Raw genomic sequence first — 18819 nt, 5'->3', positions numbered from 1 at the left:
TCTCATTTAAGCTCCTCTGAAATACCTACAGGCTCCAGTCCAGCAATACTGAAGTTCTTTACCTGCATCTCGATAGTTTTCATTAAGTGTTTTGTGGGATTGAGCTTGAATGTTAGTATTTGTATTCCAAGTTACATCCACATTAATGTTAGTAATTTTTAAAAGTATTTTCTGTGTTTCATCCTCAATAGCTCTATGAAGCCAGAACATCTGTAGAGATGGGATCTGGTACATCAGTGTAATTGTAAAAACTGTATTTCTGCTAGAGCTCAGCACCTGTAAGAAGGTATTCCCTGAGAGATGTAATCCAAAATTCAATAGCAAAATTTTTATCCACATTGACATAAAAGCCACAAGATCATTTACATTTCAGCTTGCATTTTCTATTAGAATCCAAATTTGGATTTGGATTTGGTAGAATTTTTCAAAAGGTGCACTTTCAGTTTAAAACTTTTGATTGTTTTTTCAAAGATGTATATAGTTTAGGCCAGGAAGAACATTTAGATCACTTATTCTCCACTTTTATGTATAGGTCTTTAACTTTTGACCAGATGCTGTTATGCTGAAATTTAAAACTTGCATTTGCTTAAAATATGTCTTCCATTAAGGCATCTAGCCTTGGCTGGAAGGATTCAAGAGATGTGGAATCCATTGCTTCCTTCCCTTTGTAATTTGTCAAACTATTAAGAGGAGTGGCTCATTTCTGGTTTACTTTGGTTTCAAGTTCCAGCCATTAGTTCTTGCTGTGCCTTTTTCTACTAAGGTAAAGAACCGTTTAGTACATTTGCTTTTTCTCCATGTGAATTAGATGCTAGAATCAAATCAACACTCAATTTTCTTTTGATAAATGGAATAGATTGAGTTCTCTAAGTCTCCCTGCAAGTTAATTTCTCCAGGTTTCAAATGCTTTTATACATTTTCTGTGGCATCTCCAGTCTTTCAACATCTTTTCTTTGGAACAGACCCATCTGCATCTTACTGATGGGATACACAGACTTCAAAACTTCAGTACCTGATTTTCTCCTGTTTCATTAGCCAACAGTCACATTTGACCCTTTTGTCACCATACTATAGAGAGTCAGTTTAGGAGAGGCTTGTCCAGCAATACCCCTTCTAGAGCTGCTGCTCTTCATCTTGGTTCTAAAGTAGTGTTATGAAATGTTGCAGGTAGCTTTTATTTTAAAAAAAAAATAGATTAACAGTAAAAAAAAGGCAGTTGTCTTTATTGTTGATAACCATCCTGCCCATCCCCACATTTACAGAAGCTTTACCACCAGTGAATTTATAATTACTTTCTGTGTTGTCAAATAGCCGTCGGACACTCCAGCAGTAACATCTCTATTCAATAGTAGTTTCTCCACGATAACTACATTTGCAGATTACTTAGTCTGCAAGTTCTTAGAAATATTGAATAATATTGACTTTTAACCTGTTTTCATGAGTAAACAAGAATTCTAAAGTTGTGCCGTTTGTCCCCTCGTGAATTTATGAAACACTGATCAATTTCTACCTAATTTGAAGATTTAGGTGTAATTAAGTTTCACCAAGTTTTGTGATAATAGTTTACAGCACAGAAGAAGAAATGAGGAATGTATCTTCCTAGTAAAATGAAGACTTTTTAATGTCTCTCTTGAAAGACAAGGGGGAGTAACTGAGGTTCTAGACATGGTGCCCTGTAACAAACAGCTAGCAAAGCACCAGTCATTGCCAGCCAACAGTACCAGGTAAGTGGCTTCAGTGTAATGACGCTATAGAGGGTCTTTCTTCCAGAATTTTCATGGGAAACCTGGGAAGAGCAAAAAGTAGTTGCTGGAGAGAAAAGGGTGAAAAAGGACTGTCTAAAAACATTTAGCAAAGTTGGCATAATTAGTCCTGCTGCTCAGGATGTTCTGGAGAAATAAATGAAATGCCTGACAAAAAATTGAGTATACTCTATTTGCATATAAATCCTTACCAACTAAACATGCTAATTCATCAAAGAGTGAAACTGAGTTTATTTGTTTAGGACATATTTTCCAGTAAGTTGCATTGGCTTGAATTAATTACATTTTTGTACCTTAATTCTTCATTAATAGGCTCCAATATCACAGCATTGTGGGTCTGAAAGGGATTTTGTAGCATGCATCAGCTTCATCCCCCAGCCCAAGGCAAGAACCAATGTTCTTACATCACTTCCTGGCAGGTGCTCATCTCATTGGTTCTTTCCTATTTGTTGTGTGATGACATGTCCTCGCTGGGCAGTCTCTTCCAAACTTCCCATTTTATTTACCTATATCTTCCTTGGTGCATGCATATAACTTCAGGAATAGCTGAGTAAGCAACAGGTACCCCAAAAAATACATCAGCCAGCTGGACAGAGTGGTAAGCACTGAGAGTGATTATTCTACAGCAGAAGACTTGCAATGAAAATTTGAATGAACTGGGATTGTTTTCCTAAAGGAGAGTAGATTGCCTGGGAAGAAGAGCAACAGAGGAAGACAGACGTGTAAAAAGTTCCAGCAAAAATTGAGAACTTATTCTTCATGACCACAGTACCTCGGGTAGGAATTTATGGACCTATATATCCATTTTTCCATTATTTTTGTTGAGATTTATGTCAGGCAAACTGTGCAAATAGTCTTGTCTGAAATTTTGGATTAGGATTTTTCCCATCTTCTGTAACTTCTCTGCTATTTTAAGTGTTATTTAAAATGAACATCAGTAGCCAGTTAGCTGGTTTATGACTTTTGAATACAAACTCAGCAAGCCTGCTGATTTGGAAATATTTATCCCAGAGAAGATATTGATGAGCAGCAAAAAGAATGTGCTTCATCAAACACTTTGCAATTTTTTTTCCAAATAGAGTACAGAAACATATATTGAACAATTTCATACTTTCTTCTGCATTGTTATTTACAGTTTCACTCCCTCCATCTGAAAATCGACATATGTTTGCTATGGATTGCTTTTGTTGTTTGTATATAAAACAAAGTTCTTCATTGTGCTAAGTTTAACAGCCATGGATTGTTTTTCCTCACATAACTGTAGCTTTCCTTATAATCTTTTTGTGCCGATAACAAGCTCTTTCCACCTTTTTCTCTATTCCTTGACTGATTCCACTTTTTTGCTGAATGAGGAGGACTAACCTGGTCTTAGTTTTTTTTGTCATCCAATAAACTTTTTAAAAATACCATTCATTCCTTTATGTTTAAATCATGTCATCTTGATTAAATTTGCTAATTTTTCCCTACCTTGAAGAAAATACCCTTTTGAAGCACCGAGTGTGTCCGTTGCCGGCTGAGGCTTCTCTCTGTTCAATCCCACCCAATGTCAATGTCATCAGGTCAGGTTCACTGCCCCCAGGCAGCCACCCATTTGTCTTTATCCATCCCAACACTGCCTGAAAAGGTAAAGTCATGGAAAGCATTACACCTTTTCATGTTAGAAGATCATTGTTCATAGTTTTTAGAAACTTTTTATGTTTGTGACCACCAATATCCATCTCCAGAGCTGATGCCTTCCAGGGTGGTGAAGCTCTCAACCATTGCAGAGGTGTGCTTAGGGAGAAATTTACCCCATTCTCTGGTTTGCCAGGGTTGTCTGCCACAAACTTCCCCACCACCATCTCCTCCTGGGCTTTTTTAGCACGCTAGCATACATGCACTGAAGACCCAAGCTCAGATTTATCAGTATGCTTGGAACAAGTAACAGGGTTTTTAGAATAGAGCACCACATCCTCACCACTTTTATGCACTTGAATCACTCTAGGTAATAAACAGACACTTTAATACTTCAGGCATACAAATTATCTTAACGGCTGTCCGTAATGCCAATTATATCAAATTCCTGCTCATGGCTGTGGTTGGACACAAACAAGAATTGGAAAAACTGCTAGCAGTGTCATAGAATTCATTTTAACATTCCTTTTCTTTTTCTTTGCCACATAAATTAAATTTATTTGCAACACATGGAGGTTAAATTTATATCATATTTGCCTTCTTAGCACCCTGCCCTCAAGTTGCTAATTTAACAGTTTTCTGGCTGCTCCAGCTAGCTCTCAGCCGAGAAGATTAGTTTCCCAACCTGTGAGATAACCAGAAGATGAGAAACATGGAGCTCTGCGATGCCATTTTTAGAGGCCCTTTTCACAGTATATTTGCACTTTAAACTTTCTCCTATCAAGGAACATGCCTATATTTGGAAGGCCCAATTTTCTGTGGAGAGGACTTGTCATTTTCTGCTAACCAGTGTCAGCAACTGATCTCGTCATGTTAATGTACAGGGACAGTTAAGTGACTTGCTTTAAATGCATTGTGATTGTTATCTATTTATTAAAATCAAAAGCAAACAACTGCTAATGTTCAGATGCTGATTACTTAACAAATAGTGTTAAGGACAAGGCTAATTTAAGCAGACATACTATATTCTTACATTATGACATGAAAACCATGCTCTATGTGATAATTGTTGATTATATATATATATCTCAATATTATGAATATTTATGTATTCCAATGAATACTGTAATTTAGTGAGCCACATTTAATAAGTAATATTTTTAAAACTATATGCCATTTTTTATGTGAAAGAAGGCAATAGAACATTTCCTCCCTTATTAATCCTTTTATTTTAGGTAGGTTTACGAGACATACCTGCAGCAGCTTAAGAGAGAAATAATTGGCATGGTCAATAGAGTAAACTGTTTTAGATGGTGTTCATTGTTGCTGCTGTGAATACAGTAGTCGGTTTGAAGGCAAGTGTCACGTACTTTTGAACAACACTGTTAAGTGCCCATCACTACTTTTAAGGACAAGTGTTGTCTTTTTGTGAGTTTAATCTTTATGCAAATGAGGCATTGTGTGTAAAAGTTCTTATCACTTTATTTGAGACTTTTATGTTAATATATCATTTGAAATGGTACATGTTATAATATATGACATGCATACATATGATTTTATTACATATAAATAAATCCCACATATATTTTAAATCTGAAGGCCAATTTTTGACTCTTAGATACTCCCATGAGGATCCCCATGGGATCCTGAGCCCCGCAGACGGTTTACACACGTGCGTGAGGGCAGACCTTAGCCCTGACTTCGCCTTGCTAGGCAAGACAGGTCAGATTTTGTTTCCATCTTTGCCTCCCGATGATCGGTGCTATTTCGTCAGAGTTTAACCTGTACACTGAGCTGAGTGTTAAGCTGGAAGGGTTTCCCCTGTGTATTTGAACACTTGTGCTTGGTGTGAAAGGGAGTATCCCAGCCCTGCCAGAAGGTGTGCATGCTGTGGCTGCTCCGACTGGAGTTTTCCATATGCAGCTGCACATGTAGGGAACATAAACAAAATCTCAAAACACTTGTGCCCCACGAGCGGGTGTCACTTTGCAATTCTAGGGTAATTGAACTTCAAGGACTCGTCATTACTCTGAGTAGTCACATTAAAATGTTTGTTATTTGGATAATTTGGGGGCAGAGGTCTAGACATCTGCTTATGCAACTTGCTCCATTCACTCAAATCTATTCCCTTTTCAGCATAAAAATTTTCCCATAAAAGCCCATAAAATCAAACACATGTAAGATGATGGCTGAAGATTTCCTAAAGCAGTACTATGCTGGACACTGATAATAATGTGTGTCAGAGCTGCAAGACAGGATTTTTTTTTGTTTCAGGAGTGCTCTGGACATTTATGATTTTGACAGTTTCCTGCTACTGATTGCAGAACTTAGACTCGTACATTAGGTACAGCTTGCAAATTCAGCACAGCTTATGAATCTTGCAAATTTCTTTTGTCAGCTGGGGACCTGATTCAGCTGCCACTAAAGATTCCCAGTGGTTTTGGTGGGTCTCACGTCAGTCCTTTTGTCCCTGCAGACCACTATTTTAGACCAAATGCTGAGTGTGAACTAATGACACTTTTTAAGAATGTTTTTTTTCCTTCTTTTAGTAGCCCTGGACGAAACTTATTAAACATTTGTGTCATGCTTTGTCTGACATAGTTCTCTCCATTATTCTTGAAGCATACTTCTCCTGTCCTCCAGGAAAGCGTCAGCTTCCCATAAAGATCTGTCTGCCTGTGCAGAGGAAGGAGTGCAACCTTAGGGGACGGGGAACTCAAGGAGCAGGAGAGGGACCATGAGCTGTTGGCTGGCAATTTGGTCACCTTCCTGTGAGATGTTGGCCTGAGACCCCTTTCACTGAAATGGGAACTGAAGTCGATTGTTGCTTCTAATGTCGGTGGCGTAACCACTGCACTATCATAGAGGTGAAGGCTCTCCTTTCCTCATCCATCCTAAAAAAGAGTGATTCCTGCTTACTTTTTTCAAGGAACGGCATTCATTGCTTGCACACTGCGACATCAGGACTCAAGGGATTGCTAGTCTCCATTACTTTAATCAGCCAGTCTGTGCTAATTGATTATTTTTACCAATACCTTGTAAATGCCATGCATTTTTTTGAAGAAGTAGATCACGGGATGGAATAGCCTCACAGGCAGAAAGGCAAGACGAGATGTTCACTCAAGCTAACAGTAAGATTTTTTGTATGCTAAGGAGAGGAAAAGTCAGTGACAGACAGAAGAAGAACCAAGAGATTGGTTTTCATATTTGTTGCCTCTGGGTAAGGACAAAGTGAAAAGAAACCGCAAACATCCAGAGGAGACGGCACCAAACTGCGGTGGGCTTTCCCACCAGCCAAACGCCATGGGTTGCTCTCAGTGAGCCAACCCAGCAAGAAGAAGCCTTAAACAAGGAGATTAGATGCAATTTGTGCATTAATACTGGTATACCCAGCCTGTGGGAAACCTGGTTGGACTGGGAAGCAGATGACACTGGGGAATCCGTCGTGTTGTATGACGTCAGTAGAAGGTGCACGCATGTAGGCTTGGGAAGATCAGTTCCAGTATCTCCCCACATCCTTGTATTTTTGTTCCAGAGCAGCTCAGGGCTCAGTAAAGAAGTGAGGATCTTTTCTGTTGTTTTGTGCATGTGGGTCATAAAGCTTATGTTTTATTAAAAGTTTAGAAATTCCAGATGAAATGATGGTATGAGTATTTATATCACTTGCTGTCAGATGGTCTCATTTTGCTACTCATCAATGCAGGGAAGTCCTTGTTTCTGCTCATTTGGGTCTTCGCTGGAGCTACATTTTTATTTGTATGTTTTTAGCAGTGTATTCACAGCTTGTAGTTTGCACCCACAGATAAATAATTTTATCTTGGTAACAGAGGTACCAGCAGTCACAGGTGGATTGATATGTCATCACCCAAAGCTTTTATCAACCATGTAAAAAATATCCCTCATATAAATGAGGAAATATAAATTGATTTTTAATAGTTATTCTTTACACGCCCAGGCTCTTTGTTATATATTGTGTTAATTCCGGTATGATTTTTCTGCGCTACATCTTTTTCTAAACTTTTCCTCTAATTTAGTGCCTAACTTTGTTTAATGCTACTAAGTGATTTACTGAAGCTTTACAAGTGATATTTCATCCACCAGAGAGACTCTGTGAGCTGAGTGCTGTCCCCAAATATGATACAATATTGTGTTAGCATTAATATGGATATTGATGCAAAATCAATGCAAATAGACTCCACATCTAATCCCACACTCCCTCACTCAAGTTCACTGGCAGCAACGGCAAGTTACTCCTTTGATTTCAGTGCTGGGTATGCAGTATTTATGAGGGGTTGCACTTTACATCCTCACTTTGGTTGTCATTATGCATGCCAGTGCACATTAAAACAGTTTTTGGAACTAAATTTGTTTCAGCAGTGTTGTCAGACCCCACTTAGACAATCCTGAGTTTGGGCTTTGGCCTATTTAGCTTGTGGCTTACCTCGGTAAAGACTGCACCAGCTTCTTGAAGGTGCAGAACGTAATTAACATCTTGCTGCTTGTCCCTGTACAAGAGGGCACAGGACACTGCTTACAAGGGTGAGTGCCTGCGATGTGCAGGGCAGGATTTGGCCATTTCATACATACTCCTTCTCTGGATGGCTGCAGAAAAAGCATCTGGCTCTGGTGGACTATTAGGCTGTAATTAGTGTAACTAACAACTAATATGAAAGAGCAGGATAGAGGTCACCACAAGACTTCAAAGGTCTTAACAGGTTAAGGTTGGAGGGCAGTCTATCCCCTTGCTTAATCTGTTGCCATATCTTCTGAGATTTGTTGAAATCTTCAGTGACCTCTAACCTTGACGTGTTGCTCTCCCGTAATTTACCGGTCACATGCCATTTTCTTTATTTCTGTGTATTTAGACAGGCATGGGTCTTTGTGATTGGCATCTCCTTTTTCCATTCAGATATAACTGTGCCCAGGTAAACAGCTTTTTGATGTGGAATAAAGATTGTGGTTCAAACCGCTTTAATTCTCATGCCCCACTAGCTTCAGACTCATCAGAAATGGTTGTTTTGCTATGCTGCAGCATGTGGTTTGTAGATGACATTTGACACATAGATTGGGCTTAGGTTTAAAACCTAGCTATTAAAATAAATTGGGCATTGTACAATCGTTTTCAAAAGGTACTAAATATCAGGCTTTTATGAGTTGCCTTCTTAAACCTAACTGTCCAAGGATAGTTTTGTTTATATTTTCAGTAAATGTGAAAGCTCTTATTGGTTAAATGTGCAACTCAAGGACAATTTATATTGTGGGAAAAATCAGTAGGTATTCCTCCATGGTGTTTCGGTATGGGAGACAAACACCTGCCAAGGAAACTCTCCTGTTCCTAATAGTTTTGGGGTGAACCCCTCCGGGTACGCTGGCAGGGATGCTCTCTGGATTCCTCCCTCCGCTGCTTCAGCATCCCACCCTGTGGTCCTTCCCGGTGTCTGAGCACCACAGATCTGGGGAGGAAAACATTCTAAATCGATTCAGCAAAGCAAAGTAACATGCAGCAAGCTACTTCCCCGCACCAAACTGAGCACGGGTTTAATTATCCTTTTAACCAATTAGAACACTTTAAAAGAGAGTAAGAGCAACCAAGAGGGAGTGAGAGCAGCCCAATGTTAGATTTAAAGTTCAACAGGGGAAAAAAAAATCATACAAGGATTTCACAAGCAACGACACTTGGATGGTATTTGGGAAATCTTTTTCTTTCAAGACTATCTTGCGATTAACTATGGGAGTAGCACATCAAAGCTGCACTGACTTCAAAGCTTAGAACCACTTACGGCTTCCAGCTATTACTAAAACCTACCACTTCACCCTGCCAGCAACTCATCTCAGCTGCCTCTTTAAGTTACACCCATCTACTTCCTGCCTTCTGATTTTGGGGAGGAAAAAAAAAAATCACCAAAAAAACCTTGTAAATTAAATATAGCTGTTCACACTGAAGGGATGTCAAAGTCAGGGAAAAAAAGCAAATGGAGGCATTAAGATATTAAAGATTTAGTACAAACTCAGTGGTGATTTATATATGCACAGTCTCATTTGTCTAACTCTAACGAAGCCGCCTGCTTTGGGGAAGTTTCCTGACTGAGCATTACTGCTGCGTAAAAGCCCCTGAATGAGGTGAGCAAGCTGTTTAGACCATTATTTATGTACAGATGTTACCTATAGCTTGGCACAAAGGTGCTTTGGGACTCCAGGATATCTTCACGTATACGGCACATACCATTAAATCAGTTCCCGTCCTTGTTCTGTACTGACAGTCCGCATCCTCTGATGCACCTCAGAACGGTGTGTCGGTATTGGGCAATGATTATCACTTATTGCTGCAATAGTATTGATTCTTTTGCATTAGCAGGAGAGACTGTGGAAGCAAACTTTGCATATTTGATATTTTGGGAGTCCCTGAAACAACTCATTTGTAGTAGTGTAGGGCTGTGCTACACGCTCTGAACCGATATAAGAAGGCTAAAATGTACTGAAATCATAATTTATTGCAGTATTAATATTGTTCAACACTTAAAATTGTTACATTGTTATTTTCTGATTGGAAGTTTTATGCCTACGGTTTTTAAAATGGTACATTAATCTCTGAATAAAATTTGTCTTGCAAATGACACATTAATAGAAAGTTAGGAACAAGTGTGGGTCTTTGAGTGTGTTTTATATAACAGTTTATATGTTCAGTACAGATCAACGACATTCTCTCTAGAGCTAAATGCCATTAATCCATTTACAGCCGCTCATTGCAATGAAGAGAAATTACCACTGAAAGAGCCGATCGTATGTTAAGGAGAATTTCTCTGCTTCCCTGCGTAGTCTTACATTTTGAAAATGCCTTTGCGAGTGTTTAAAGCCAATCTTTTAGTGCTTAAAGCCAATCTTTTTTTTTTCCCCCCCCCCTGTATTTTTCCCCTGTACAAGAAGGAGGTTGGCAGCAGTGGGGCCACTGGCGGCTTCTCCCGGTGCAGCATGGTGCTGGCCATGGATGCCCCTGCCCCATCGGGGGGGGTGTCTCATCCTCACCCTCCCCGCACAAATGGTGTGCTTCTGCAGCTAACGTATGGCAGATCTGCAGGAGAGAAACGTGGAGGCAGTTAACAGGCTGTTTTGCATGGATGGTGGTTGCCACTAGGTGTAAATAAATGAATTACAGTGTAGGGCGGTCAGTTGGAAAAAAAGGAGTATTGTCTTCTAAAGAGTTGATGTATGAAAAAAGTGTACAGGAACTTACTGTTAAATCTAAAATATGTATGGCTAGTGTATGTTCTGTCTGAAGAACATGCCTGTGCTTTAAAGTAAAGGGGGAGAGGGGAGCTTTCTGACTGGTTAATGATGCAATCAAAATGTCAGATTATTTGAAATAAACTGTTATTACAGAGTCAGGTATGACTCCACCAATGCATTTATGTATTTCACTGCGTGATAGTTCTTTTTTCTTCTTAAAGAATGCATTTCTCTGAAATAAACTGTGCAGACTAGGAACAGCACAGTCATTTGAAGTTCATTGAAAATATAGGAGGACATCGTGTTTCCTGTCCTTATGTTAAACTTGGCATATTGATTTTTTTGCACAGCTTGCAGCATAGAAATGTGATCTACAGCTATGGCAAGGCAGGCTAACCACATGTGAATTTGTTAAGTACTGCTGGATTAGCAGGAATCATCAGACTGTGCAAGTACGGAGACTTGACTTCTGTAACTTTATTTATTACTTAATCAATTAAAATAACAAGTTTTGATTTTATTGGCTGTAAATAAAAAAGCACAAATCATCTGTAGTAGCTATTGTTTCATATGCTTGCTTGTTTTCATGACATAAAGGCTCTGTAAGTTAGCTGCAGTACGTACTCAGGCAGAGCTGGAGTTGAAGTTAAGGATCAAATATGTAAAGATTCAACAAATGTAGTTAGCTACTGTTTTTTACATTAGTGCAGAAAATTCAGGAAGGCATAGTGCGTTCCTTAACTTGCAGGTTTTTATCTAAGTTTGCCATTACTTTGCTTTGTATATTCTTTGCCTGTTTAATCTTTTGTTCCCTTTATGTTCAAAGATACCAAGATTATGGAAGCCACCGGCGCTGCAGCCTGCATTTAAATTTAGTTATGGTACAGCCGTGCGGAAAGCGTTCTTCTGATGTGGGGCTGGCTTGCTCCTCTCTCTACATTATTAAACCTCCTTAAACACCTCCATTATACCGTTCACCTTGCTTGACTTCAAAGAGTGGCGCGGCTGCGTAGAGAGGGTGAGCCACAACTCTGCCGAGCGGGTTACCCGTGGTTTCTTAGAAATGCTAATGCGTTATCCGCCGTGTTTATGAAGTTATCTGTTTGCTGTTGGATTGGAGGGACTGTTCTGCAGCTCTAGAGTCAAAACGATAAAATGTCCAAGACAAAGACAGCGGCTAAAGATATTTTGGGATTTGAAGTCATTGCCATTCACCTTCTGAAACCTTTTCCACCCACCCCACCCCCCCCAAGAAAAAGAAAAATTAATTAAATCAAGAGGTTATTTCAGAGGAAAGCAAAGTTGACGCTATTCCTGAAGAACCTCTTGAGTGCAGTCTCACTGAGTCGCTCATGGAGATGATGTGGATGAACGCCTGGCTTATCGCTCAGAGTTTATTGGGAACTAATCTGTTCAAAATGTTTGGAATAAGCTAAAACCTGGCTTGCTCATCTAATGAAAAAGGTCAAAAGAGAGAAGAAAGTGCCACTGGTTTGTGTTAGGTGACACTGTGCCCTGCTTGTCTAATTTGATTACACAGAGCCACTAAAGCCCCAGGCAAAGCTGATTTTAGCTATAATCAGCTTCTTAACCTTTTGAGAACTAACGTAAACACTACCTACCAGTGGTTAATTATGTTGCTCTGTTACATACAACAAAGTGCAAAGGTAAAAGTGTAGAACTGCAGTAACACATGTTGTGACAAGATCACTCCAGGGGATTACAGCCCTCTGTGTTTTATCTGCACTCATTGATTTCTTTCCTAAAAATTAAAAATGAGCTATGAGCAGGGAGCATCGGTTTATCAGTTTCAGGCAGCATTGCCCTGTCGTGCAGCTGCCTCATCTCAGATTCCTCTCACGTAGGAAGGGGAGACCTAGTGTGGGTTGGACTGCTATGGTCGCAGATCTGATATTTTTTAACTATTTTGGATTAACTTTGTTCCAATTCTTTACTTGTAATAAAGCATGCGTGCTCCCTTTCTCTGCGAGTAGCATCTTCCAGAAAGTTTTGTAATCTTGTTTGGCAGATGCACCATGTCCATATGAGACGCATCTTCCAGAAAGTTTTGTAATCTTGTTTGGCAGATGCACCGTGTCCATATGAGACACCTGTCTCTAGGTGGGATAAACGGGATGAATTTTATTTTCAGATTTTGCATATACATATTAGGCAAGAACCAAAAATCTTAGGCACAAAAACTGGCTCTCTGCAGAACCTGTGTATCCTAGCTTACCATGTGTTTTGATTTGTACACTTTCTAGAGTTTGCCAGGAAATTTGCATTTCCATGAACTTCAAAACTTTTAGAATTCAAAGCCAATGGGCTTTTGGTGTATTTTAGATTTTCCTGACCCGTGCTGATCCATGGTGTTTATGTAAAGGAAGCCTTGATCTACTCATCTTATATACTTGCTACTCTTACATACTTGCTGCTTGGAGGTAGCAAGTTGCCTCTGGATTTTCCACTCTGTAGAAAGTACATCTATTTTACTCTTTCTGTGTCCCACTGTTTTTGTCATCAGTGCCTCTAATCAGCATCATTCTTCTCCGACAGTCTGCTCAGAGAAGCAGCCATAATGAATTATCATTACGAGCAGCATTAGCACGGGTGTTGCAGGGCAGCCTCGTGCTGCCCGTGTGCTCCATGGTATCTCAGGGCATCGTGGAGCTGGACCACCAAGTCTCAGGACCTTCAATGCTTTTTGCCCACTCGCTTCCCACCAAAGCTCACAGTGGTGTGCTGTGATAGCTGATGGATTAGCAGGGGTGTAGTTATGCCAGGGAAATAGGTGAGCCCTTGCTTAATTCAGATACTTATTTTATTAACTAAGATTAATACAGCCATAATGACTAGAGTTAGTAAAGCAATAACACTAAAGAAAACACTACTTGCACGAGAACAATAATAGATAACAAAACACTCACACACGCAAAAACCTCACCGAGACATGACCTGTTGCAGTTATGTACAAGGTCGGAGTTGATTTCCTTTTCTTGCAGGCAATAGCCATAAGGTTTACCGTACACGTATTTGTCCATGGCAAGGTTATAGTGTGTGGAGAGTAAACTGGGCAGGCTGCTAGCTTTTGAGCGTCAGAGAGGTGGCAGACTCACTTAGCTGATTCTGAGCGTGGTGGTGAGTAGACCCTTGAGGTCTGGACAGGAAGGAGAAATAGCTCGTTAGCTTCTGAATTTGTTAGTGATTTGGTCTTCACCTCAGGCTCCACAGTTTTCTCCAGGAAAGGGGTATGGATAAAGAAACTGAGGCTGACTCTGACCCCTTCGGGTGTCTTGCAAAGCCTGTGGAGTTTCAGCTTCTCGTTGTACGCGTCATCTCATGTTCTGGTGGTCCTTCGCAGCCTGCCAGCTGTCATGCACAGCTGGGTGACTTCTGCCTGTGTCCTGCATTTCCCAGGGGACATGTACGAGGGAGGTTCTGCGGGCACAAAGATGCCTCCATCTGTTAGTTGCAAATAATGTTTTCTAAGGTTTCAGGTGGACTGTGTTTTGCCTAAATAGCCAGCATGGAACACCTTTTCTGACCTACTCTAACCATCCGCGTCTCCTTGCTTTGATTCATAGAAGAAGGAAAAAAAAAAAATTTCAAGTATTTGTTGTGTAGATCACCATGGCACCAGCTGCATTTCCTGAACTGATAGAAAACTTCATCTCTAGCAAAACAGGACATGATTATTCTGAAGCAACAGGATATTTTTCTACATCTTTTCCTTCACGAAAAAGAAGTGGGATCAGATTCTCTCTTCTGGTCCAGCTGTCAGAGCTGGGAGGAAAAGACTGCTGAGGCAGGTCTGCAAAACCCATTTAGGACTAGATGTCTTCATGCCTTCTTATTTCCTCAATGCGTTCCCGTTACAGGGAGGTTTTGTGCAAATTTTCTGCCACGTGAGTATCAGCTTTGCTCCAGAATTATTATCTGGGGACTGTTTGGGTTTGGCTAATCGCTTAGGATAGTACAAGGCAACGAATAGCAATAACGCAACAGAATTAGAGCCGTGTCTTTGCCCTCCAGGTGGAAATTTTGGGGTCCCCGTGCTCAGCTGTTAACTTAGTTCCTGGAGCACGTGGCAGAGTTTGGCTGTGCCTTAATGAACGAAGTAACGCTGCGGCTACTCGTGGCAGAAATTAGAGACTTTTTCCTGTTTCTGGCTGTACTCAGAAGCAAGGGAAGGCAGTGCTGCACCAGTACTACTCGTGCCTTGACACCGGCAGCAGCTGCTCTCCAGTCCCTCTTTGAGGGGCAGCCTTTCTTCCCACCAGCCGCCACGAGACATGAAAGCACGGCTGCTCCCGTACTGCTGAAAGGTACCGCGTGCTGCACAGTACTGGGATCACAGCGGCGGCAGATTTTGATCCAGACCTAGCAGAAGTGGGACCCCCGAAGAAGAGGAGTGTGGCTTGCGCGGGGGTGAATTTATCAGAGGCGGCACAGAGCGGATCACAGGAGCTGGAGTGAAGCGATAGTCACTTTTCCCCCCTGGAGAATAAATTGCTACCCTTTGCAGCAGCAGACAGAAGATAAGTCAACAACGATGCATCGCTGGAGAAAAGACAAACCTTTTACTGAAATGTCTAAATAAGCCCTATAGCTTGGGAAACTGTTGGTGAGGCTTCAGCTGGGAGACTGTGCATGCTGATGGGCAGCAGAGCCCATGAGAGAGGAGAAAGAACTGGAGAACCTGCAAAGGAAAACAACAAAAGTGATGAGAAGTCTGGGAAATGTGGCCTTTAGGAAAAGGGTGAAAAAAACTGAGAAGGCTTGACCTAAAAAAAGAGGACTGAAAGAAAGAACATGGTGGAAATCATCGGGTGTGTGAAAGACTGTTGCAAAGAAGAAAGGAACCGTCTGCTCTCCGTACGCCTGGTAAATAGTACAAAAAGGGATAAAATTAAATCGCAGCAGGAAAAGCTTGGGTTAGACACTAAGGGAAACTTTCTTATGGTATGGCTGGAGGATACTGCCTGTGGGCTCTCCATCACTGGAGGAGGTGGTTAAGGACTGGTTAGGCAGATGTTTGCCAGAAATAACATAGGTGCAGCAGGTCTTGCTGTGGGCCAGGGCACGGACCTGTAGACATCTCCGTCACACCTGCTTGTCCATGGCTATATGAATAGGCAGAGAAAAAGTAAAAGCGAAGGGACTGAAAATCCAGGTGACGCAAAGATTCTCAGGTTCGTAGTTTTTAAGCCGTTTTCATAATTTTGAAAACACGCTTCCTGTCTTTTTTAAAGATATAAACACTGTACAATACAGTTGGGAAAGCTTTTTAAGCAATTTAAAATAGGAATTATTTTTTTTAGTATGTGTAAAGATAATACATGGATGAAAGTTTGAGTTTTGATTTCTGGCAGGTGTGTTGGGTGACATTATCTGTTGATTTTGGCAAGATACAGAGGACTGACAGTTATTGATAACAGTGTCCTCCCCAGTATGACATACAATAGCAAAAGAAGTTCTGTTAGGAAGTGTTAATCAGGAAGAGGCTATCCCTTGTCATTGTTTTTGATGTCCACAGTGTCCCCAGTCAGGGAATAAAACAAATATATCGCATTGCTAAGGTGGCCAGTCACACACAGGGAATAACAAGCCTTAGTAAAGTATTCATGAACAATCCGTTTACAAATTCATTGAATACATACATACAGCAAATGGACCGAAATCTGGATTGCTTTGTGAATTTGCTAACAAAAAAAAAAAAAGGCGGGAGGGAGGGGGCATGTGCATTTAGCTAATGTAATTTCTAATAAATAAACAAACCCTTTGTACAGCACAGTTAAACATGGAATAGTAAAAAGTGAAGTCTGCCTTTTATTCATGTTAATTCCAGAACATCTTCAGGCAAGCGATTTGCAATAAGAGAAATTTGTAAAATAAATTGTGCTGATCAATTTGTTCCTGATCTTACAGCTTGTAAATAATTCTTTGCTGAGAACACTACTACTTTTAACAGCAATTGTGTGGGCTGTGGCCAGCTTCATTTCCACTCTGTTCCCAGGAAAGAAAGGAGGGAAGTGCTCTTGCATTTGCAATGTTTTCCAGGGAGTAGATTGGAATAATGATATGGCTGGGGGAAAAAATGTACAGACCAGATCAAAACAGTACCCCGGGAACCTTTTATTTTATGTTTTTTCCCTTCCAAGAGGTCAGATCCCCAGACTCCTGGGAGTTTGGACAGTGGGGATGCTTTAGTAAATGTGCAGTGAGAAAACTGCCAGATTGAAGGTTTCTTAAGTGCTACTGTCCAAAATCACCAGCCATGCCTGAAAGTAGTAATTCTTGACAGAACATGCACTCTCAGTATGTGACTTTTAGCTGCAGGGGGCAGAGCATATGCTTTAATGCCAAAAAGTTGTTTGGGGTTTTTTTATTGTGTTTGTGTCATAACCTTTTTTATGTTATGTTTTTACGTTTAAAGTTATTTTCCTATTTCAGTCTTTGAGGCCTCCCATGAAAGCTCAACATAAATAACTGCAAAAAAAGCTTGGAAGCCTGCAGATCATTTAAGGATTTCTGAATCTATAATTGATTCTTTGCATTATAGGCTGACGTGATACTCAGTACATACATACAGTGACATTTTAATTCACTCAGGAAGGGAGTCCTTTCCTTTTTTTTTTTTAAGATTAAATAAGAGAAGGCATTTTGGCCCTACAGGGTTTGGTATGGTTGCTTTGCTAATTCAAAATATTCATCCTTCAGTCAACCACGTATGATTTAATGAATCAGTCCAGAAACCTCTGAGCGCCCAGAGTTTCCATCACTGTTGGTATGACTGGGACATGAGGATCCTGAGCGCTCTTTTAGGAGGTGCTCAGCACCTTGTTGAGTTTGACCATTAATTCACCGACTGTGTTGAGACTCACACGGGCAGCCCTCTCTGCTCCTTTGCTGAAGCTTCATCAAAATTGTGTGGTCACAGAGGTCTTCAACATACCTCTGTCTGCTTTTTTGGGGTGTCCTGAGTAATTTGCCTTGGTGGCAGAGCACAAGCTTCACACGCAGTGACTCGAGCAAGGACAGCAACAGTTTGGGTTGCTTTGAGTTTTGTTCTTGCCCAGGGGCAGATGTCAGTCTCTTACATAAAAGTAGACAGTTAAAGGCACTTTAATAAGGCCGAGGTAATAAAACAGACCGATTTAAGGGGTTTAATGCCCTGATTAGAAGGCTGATTGCGTGCAGGCTGGCTTGCTGCAGGAGGCCTGTGCACAGTCTCTGCTCTGCTATGGAGCTGCAGAATATTTTAGGGTGAGTCACAGACCTTTTAAGTACTCCTATTTAGATGTCTTTTCGTGCTAAGTTCAGCAGGGAGAGGGTTAAAACCCATTTGGCACAGCCAAATGGAAGAGTTGGCATTATACAATCTGGCGGGGAGAGGAATTGGTCCACCAACGATGTCACTAATTTATTAGAAGTGGCACTTGCCATGGCTTGGTAGAGATATTACTCAAATCCATGCTTGCAAATTCCAGATACAATCCTTTTTCTATATGTTATACCTCATTTTCTCTTGATCTAATTCCATTTCAAGATCATGGATGATGGTATTAGGTATTGATAGCAGTATCTGTTGTTCACATATAAAAATGGTAGGGTCATCTCAGAACATCAGCAAGTTGTCACACCAACAGTGAAGAAGTGCTTTCCACCATGTACAGTATTGCAAACACCAGATGCTAACAACTATTTCCTTCTCATTTATGGTTTTATAGTGAGTTGGTGGCGGTCTGTATTTTATTTACAGATGCTGCAGTGAAGTGATCAATTGCTGTCTTGCACTTTTTAATATAAATTTCTTGCCCATCTAGCTGTGTGGAAAAAGAGCTTGAAAATTTTTCAGCTAACATCAGCGAGGCTCAGAAGCAAGAACCCTTAAATTATTTTCTTTAATCTCATGATTTTTCAGTCATCCTCATTGTTACTTTGTGAATTTTCGGAAGGTGGTGAGGGCAGAAATGCATTAGACAAAGCTGGAGACAGCGGTTGAGCTCAAACTGCTTGGTCGCGGTGTACCGCACAAGCAGGAGTCAGCATGCGGATCTTCTCACGCAGGTCTGCCATGGGTGTCCTGAACTTGGACGGGCAACAAGGAGACAGACAGCACTGTGCATGCCCGCATTATGAAATGAGGGCAGTCTGCTTCACTGGATAATACTGGATAATAGGCTGTTTCATGCAAATAGTAACTCACTAGCAATTA

The 18819-nt window shown here is 40.7% G+C and overlaps 1 protein-coding gene across 12 annotated transcripts in view; it reads left to right on the top strand.

The window, feature by feature from the left end:
* Positions 1 to 18819, top strand: part of ARB2A (ARB2 cotranscriptional regulator A) — a 272845-nt gene that overhangs the window by 207558 nt on the left and 46468 nt on the right. For 2 of the 12 annotated variants that reach the window (XM_069777141.1, XM_069777138.1), the window contains one exon: positions 2076 to 3169. The exons of 9 other annotated variants lie outside the window; for them this stretch is intronic. In XM_069777141.1, the coding sequence (XP_069633242.1) occupies positions 2076 to 2104 (29 nt within the window). In that variant the 3' untranslated portion in view covers positions 2105 to 3169. Of the gene's footprint in view, positions 1 to 2075; positions 3170 to 11427; positions 11483 to 18819 lie in introns of those variants that run through there. One more of the 12 variants, XM_069777140.1, reaches the window with a different exon arrangement.

Source organism: Haliaeetus albicilla, chromosome Z (assembly GCF_947461875.1).
Source record: "Haliaeetus albicilla chromosome Z, bHalAlb1.1, whole genome shotgun sequence".
Classification (NCBI taxonomy): domain Eukaryota; kingdom Metazoa; phylum Chordata; class Aves; order Accipitriformes; family Accipitridae; genus Haliaeetus; species Haliaeetus albicilla.
Note: the sequence above shows the minus strand (reverse complement) of the source record. Positions and strands in the feature narration are given on the sequence as shown.